The sequence below is a fragment of the Pelodiscus sinensis genome, chromosome 14 (genome assembly GCF_049634645.1).
Source record: "Pelodiscus sinensis isolate JC-2024 chromosome 14, ASM4963464v1, whole genome shotgun sequence".
NCBI classification, from domain to species: domain Eukaryota; kingdom Metazoa; phylum Chordata; order Testudines; family Trionychidae; genus Pelodiscus; species Pelodiscus sinensis.
The window spans coordinates 6,773,748-6,780,585 of NC_134724.1; the positions used below are offsets into that span (position 1 = coordinate 6,773,748).

Sequence of the window (6,838 nt, forward strand, 5' to 3'; positions counted from 1 at the left end):
ACCTAGGAACAGCAAACAGAGTTGCTTCTCTGCGTGTTTGCAGGTCAAGGGATAGTTGTTCCCAGTCTGAATATGAAAGACGTGCAGAGAATGACACTGAGCAGGCACAGGCCACCTGGGAAGAGGTTTATCATGGAGAGGTGCAGCTCCTAGCCTGGCTGCCTGCTCAAAACAAGGGATGTTAGATATCGGGTAACTGAATCGTCGAGTAACCGCATGAATTCTAATTGGTTACTCAACTATTTCTATAGCCCCCAGGGGCGGGGCCGGCAGCCAGTGCACTCCGGCCCCATTCCCAGGGAGCCCCCTGGCACCCGACACGTCTGCCTCTGTATCGGAGACAGCAGCGTGGGGTGCCAGGAAGGAGCTGGTTCACAAAGGGAGCCAGTTTAAAAACCAGCTCCCTGTGCAGACTGGCTGCCTGCCGCCCCATGCTGCTGCCTCTGATACAGAGGCAGCAGCACGGGTGGCAACAGCCCCTGTCCGTGGGAGGGTCTGAACTCCCCGCGGACAGAGGCTGCTCTGCATCCCACGGAGCTGTCTCTGTCCGCAGTGAGCCTGGTTCCTCCGTGGACAGAGGCTGCTCTGGCAGCAGCCCTAAATGGATGGAGCCTGGGCTGTATTGGAGCCTGGTAGTGTTGGAAATAGAGAGACATAACCTGAAACAGTAGCTGCATCTTTGTAGTTGCCTTTCTTTCTGCATTTGTCGCTCCTCCCCCGAGGGGTAGGCTTTAACAACCACTGAACGTTAAACGGATGCAAGTTACTGTACTCTGCCTTGCAGAGTCCCTTTCTGAGTGACCTACACCAGACAAATTTTACACCAGAACATTTGGCCCAGAGACTTCCAAGGTTACTGTCCTCAACTACAGGCTCAGCTCTGTTTGACTTTCCTAATTTAACTGATGAGGCTGGGTTGACTCATTTGGCGATGTCTAAACAGAACAAATTCTTCACATGCTTCCAACTTTCTCTCTCCTGGACACAAGTCTTCAGCAAACTGCTGGACTCACTTCTCTTTAATTGTACTTTGTTTCAGTTCCATATAAGTAAGTAAACCAACAACAGAGCAAGACGAGAGTAAAGGCTGCATGAAAATGTGTATGCTCAAACATTCTCCCAGAATAACACAGCCTCAGTCCTGGAGACCAGGATAAATAAAAGTTATTTTTGTAAGAGGCCTATCTCTAGCAAGGCAATGGGCAGGAACTGTAAGTGTGTGTCTAAAATCAGGACAAATTGGATAGTTGTTGGGTTTTTTTTCCAATTGACAGATACTCAATAGATCCATGATAAATGTTTACAGCATGCACTGTACTTTAACATGCTATGGATGGTCTGTAAAGCGAATTGAGCATCTCGGGTAGTATTCCGGTATTTGCTATTTGCAGATACCATGGCAAGGATGTTCAATTATGGGTCTCTTATCATTCAACACAAAAATCCATATTTATAACTCTAAATAAAAGGGTCCTGTTATTTCTTTTCAGTAGGGCCAAGAGCCCACAGATCCCATAAACTGAGCACCCTGTCAAACTTTTGACACTCATTTAGACTACAATCAGAGAACGTGGCAAAGAAAAATGAGCTAGACCTGAAGAGTGCCAAGATCTAGATTGTGTGTGTGTGTGTGCGTGCGCGCGCGTGTTTGTTTTTCATGTGCTGCACATACGGGGGATGGCAGCAAGGTTTCCAAATGGAAAATATTTCATCGATAAATATCGCCCCCATCTGCAATTTCAAAACAGAAAGCCAACAGTTGTGTACGTTGGCCTGCTCGAAGAAGCCCATTCTGACATCTGTGAAAGTATATTGTGTGTCAACACCCTCCCTATGTTCCCAGCCAAAGAAGGGGAAACTGCTGCCAACAGTGAACTTTTCATTTATCAAAACAGCATTATTAACAAGTGGTCTCTCTCTGCGTCTCCATTTAACGAGGGGCCTGGGATTACACAGGGCAGAGAAATGGGGCGGGGATGTGTGTAAGTAACCTTCAGTGGTGGAAATCATGACCCTTATGGTAAGGTATGAAATATCTGGGGTTACATCTTGCACCCATATGCATGCACATAGTGCCGCTGAAATGTACACAGCTCCTGGAATGAGTAAATTGAGCAGGATTTGACCCTTTACTGTCTAAATAATGTGCACTAGCTTCCTACTCGGACTTTCATTTCTAGGCAGACTTATCTCCATTCCCTGCCGTTGGGATTTTTGGCTTAAAAATGAATGGCCCAAAATACCTAATGGGACCAGGCAACTGGAGTTGTGGTGCTTGGTGCTTAGCAGATGGTGCACAGCCCCTCATGGAGGCAGGGTCTTAGGACCTTAAATATTAGATTAAGCTGCTATTCATTTTATTCATTGCAAGAAACCCCACAACTAAGAGAGAAAGGCAGCTCTGGTGTGGCTCTCAGGAGCTCAGCTCTGTCATGGAGTTCCTGTGTCACGGGTGAATCGCTATCTCCACTTCCCATCTGCAAAATGAATACAGCGATACTTCCTTTTGTCTGGTCTGGAGGCAGGCTCTTAGCTGGAAGGCCTGTCTCTAGTCTATGTTTGTAGAGGATTTAGCGCTGCTAGGCCTTGAACTCAGCTGAGATTTCTCAGCACTGCTGCAATAAGAAATACTGAGCGTGTGCAGAAAACCTTACAATGAATGAACAGTTCTCATTCAGGTAAAATATGCAGAGCTGAGATGCTGATGTTTTCGGCTGCATGATTTGTTTTGGTCAGTCCTCCTTCCCCCAGCCTGTCAGAGCTGAACTCAGAGACATAATTCAGTGACATGTTCTCAGTTTTAGGCCAAAAAAATTAGAAAACAGAATAAAAATAGACGTGAGCTATCCTGATGCAACCAAAACAAAGATTCTGGAACTAATACAGGCAGTCCCTGGGTTACATGGATCCGACTTACATCGAATCCCTACCTACAAACGGGGTGAGGCAACCCCGCACTAGCTGCTTCCCCCCAGCAGACCAGGGAGACGCGAAGCTAGCGCCCCCCCCCCCCCCCTCAGCAGACCAGGGAGATGCGGAGCGGCTTTTCTCAGCAGACACCTCAGCTTGAGAATAAAGGACTGAGGGAAGTGAGGTGTGGGAGAATAAAACTGAGCTCTGGAGAAATGTTTGGCTAGAGTTTCCCCTACAATATGTACCAGTTCCGACTTACATACAAATTCAACTTAAGATCAAACCTACAGTCCCTATCTTGTACGTAATCCGGGGACTGCCTGTAGTTACATATTCAATTTGTAAGCATTAGGGATGTTAAATATAGTTTAATCAACTAATTGACTAGTCAATGGATTTTCCATTGACTAGTCCATTAGTCGATAAGCAGGGGAGCTGCAGCAGGGTTAGCTCTTGGTTCCAGGAGCTAACCCAGCTGTGGCTCTGCCTTTTAAATATGTAAGTGCAAAGTACTTCTCTGAGGTAGACACTAATGCAAATGCACAACTACACAAAGGGGAATAAGTGGTCAGCGGGTAGTATTGGTGAAAAGATTATAGTGGATCCCAAACGGAATATGTGTTAACAATGCAATGCACTTGCAAAAAAGGCTAAGATCTTTCTGGGGCATATTAACAGGAGTGTCGTATATCAGACATAGGAGGTAATCCCCCACTCAGCAGTGAATAAACTGGAGGGAGTCCAGATGAGCACAACAAAGGTTTAAAACCACCTGGGATATAAGGAAAGATGAAGACTGAGGGGGCAATCTGATAACATTCAACTATGTTAATGGCTGTTATAAAGAGGACCATGGTCAATTGTTCTCCAAATCCACTGACGGCAGGACAAAAAGTAACAGGCTTAATCTACAGCCAGAGAGATTTAGATTAGCTATTAGGAAAAACTATAAGGACAGCTAACCTGGAAGAGCCTTGTAAGGAAGGCTGTGGAATTCCCATCACTGGAGGTGTCTAAGAACCATGTCAGAGATGGTGTAGGTGTATTGGTCCTACCTCAGTGCAGGGGTGGGCACTGAAAGCCTCTGAAAGCCCCTTCAACTCTACATTTCTATGATAGCAAAGTTCTGTCCCATAAAGATATCTCACTGTGCCGCCTGTGGCTAGGGAAGAATGGTAAACCCCTAAGCAGAACTGTAAAACAATCCCTATTCATACATCCAACTGTGACGTGCCAAGAATTTTGCTGAATGAAACCCTGGGGACAAAATAGCTAGCTGTGATGTTTATGACAGGAGAACATCAAAATGGGAGGCACAATCCTGCTCTCCCTATGCACAACAGTCTTACGTGGGAAGCAGTGAGGCTTGGGTGGGCGAGCGAGGCAAGCAGGGAGACCGCACATTAATAAAGGCATTTTGACTCCTACTCTGATATTAGGGCTTGGGTAGAACCAGATCATGACACAGGAACTCCAGCTTGTGGAGTGTGGGGGATTTGCCAAAATCACACTAGCTTCAAAGGAGATCAGTATCATTGCTCCCATTTTACACAGGGGGAAACAGAGGCACGAAGAGCTGAAATTTCTTGCCCCACATCAAACAGAGGTCAATGGCAGAGCCAGAAATAGAATCTAGATAACTGGAGTCCCTGTCCAATCTCTGGCCACTCAGCCATTTTGTTTCCTGTGTATATAAAACTAGACTGGAAGATTTACCCGACGTGGCTCAGGTCCTTAACTCAATTTATTTTTGTTTTTCGGAAAATACAATGGGGGGGCTGGGCCGGAGGGGTTCAGGATGCAAGCAGCCTAGGGGAGAGAGGACCACCTCAGCCCTCTCTCAGTGCAGCAGCTTGAGGCCAGGTGAGAAGCACCTCAATGGCTGCTGCAGGTACAGCTGGGGGAGGGGTGCATGTCCTCCAGATGAGGCAGGTCCAGGTTCATCTGCCCCCAGCACGCCCCAGCCAGAGTGAGGAATGCAACAGCCTGTGCTGTCCCCTGGGGAAACAGCCAGAAATGTTCCTGTAAGAATCGGAGTGGGGAGCAGCTTCAGCCCCCTCTTCCCTCCCTATAGGGCGCCGGGGGGGGGTGGGAAGGGAGGCTCAGGGCTGGGGCAGTCCTGGATGGAGGAGGCGCCCCTTCCCAGCCAGTCCCTTTCACTTGCACGGTGAATCCATCTATTTTCTGTATAGTTTTATGAGAAGCAATCTCATTCCAGGTACATCCCGTTTTCCTGGCACAACCAAACCCAGCCCTTGGTTTACGTTATAATAAGAGGAAGCTGCATACTGAATTTGGTGGTCCTACCTCTTACTGTTTAGGAGTTCTCGAACAGACAGACAGACAGACAGATAGACAGACAGACTCACGCACAGACACCCAGACAAACTCTCTCAAATATGTGAATTATTTTAAGGACACTCTTTTGAGTCCTGGTTCTTGGCACTGTTATTTCAGTGAAGGCAAAAAATTGCTCCAACCCAGAGCCCCAATTCAGGAAAACACATAAGCCACATGCCTAACTCTCACTGACTTCAATGGGATTCAAGCGCAGGTTTAGATTAAGTGCTGTCCTAAATCAGGGCTCCAGGGAGAACAGATGGATGCAGAAGGAAGCGGGTTTTTTCATTCTCCACTGATGAAACAGTAGCTGCGACAGAAGAACAGAAGTCTCTACAGCTGAAAAATTCATGAGGAAACACTTCTCCAGCGGAAAAGTAGCAGTGAAGACAGAATTCCCCCACCTTGCCTCACTTCCCTGTAAGACAATTAGGGCATTCCCTCCTCCGCACCTCTTGTAAAGAACTCACAGGCACGTTATACTTGGTTGTTCCTTTGCTGCTCAGAACGTTCCTGCTCTTTGGGGGATAAACCTTAGAGCCTACCACTCCAAAAGCATAGGTTGGTATTTCATTCGAGGGAGAATCTCCCTTGTTTGTTAGCAATCTAGGCTCTATGAGACACAGGAGAGTCCAGGTGGAGGGGCAAAACAGGGCAGGGATTGTAGATACACATTAGCAAGTTCATTACTGTAAATCACTGTAACACCAGAATGAGGATTTTGGTGTCCTTAGGTGTGCGCATACACATCGATACTTTCATAGGCAGTGGCGTTTAAGGGAAAGAGGATAATCCTACCTTCTTACCCGGCGATCGAATTAAAATGAAACGGTTTTTCCTTTTCAAGAGTGCACGCAGATCCTGGCACCTGTCATAGCTCTCCAGTTCCACTGTTTCTAAACACTTCTGTTCTTCCTGCAGATCACGGGGGGAGAGAGGGGGCGAGGGAGAGAAGAGGGGAAGGAAACATTTATCTGTAACGTTATACCTCTAAATCAAATGCATACCAATAATGTCTGCATTTTCATCCCACCTTTAAGTGATCCCAGTGTTGGTTCTCCTTTAAAACAATCCATGTGCAATTATAGTTACATGGGGAGCCAGCCTCCAGAGATCAGACAACACCTCATGGAAGAAAATCCGCTGCCCTGTAGGCTACAGGTCAATCAGTAAAGGCGCTAACTCAGGGGAGTCTTGCTGCTCTGAGCAGACATGACAAAACTTTGCATTTCACTAATGCTTTCTATTGGGATCTCAAAGCACTTCATAAGCCTTAACTTAACCTCACAGTCCTCTAGTGAGTTAGGGAAATGTTATCCCTGTTCTACCCATGGGGAAACTGAGGCACAGACCATGACTACTCATGATCACACAGAGACGGAGTTTGGCAGAACAGGGACAAGAACCTAGATCTCCAGGATCTCTTGTGCTACGAGCTCATTTCACTCTTCCTCTCGATAAGACCAAAGTCAGTGGTGGCCGTAGCCTATTTTTAACTTCCACGTTTAAGCACATTTTTTCCTGTCTGCACGTTTGGTCTGTCAAAAACGGAATCATTTTCTTACAAACAAAGCAGCACTATCGA

General features: G+C 46.8%; 1 protein-coding gene across 1 annotated transcript in view; it reads right to left on the reverse strand.

The window, feature by feature from the left end:
- The window catches only part of PLEKHO2 (pleckstrin homology domain containing O2), a 57,583-nt gene that overhangs the window by 25,494 nt on the left and 25,251 nt on the right, over nt 1-6,838 (reverse strand). Inside the window, exon 3 of the mRNA XM_075896920.1 lies at nt 6,052-6,168. Within this exon, the coding sequence (XP_075753035.1) occupies nt 6,052-6,168 (117 nt within the window). The remainder of the gene's footprint in view (nt 1-6,051; nt 6,169-6,838) is intronic.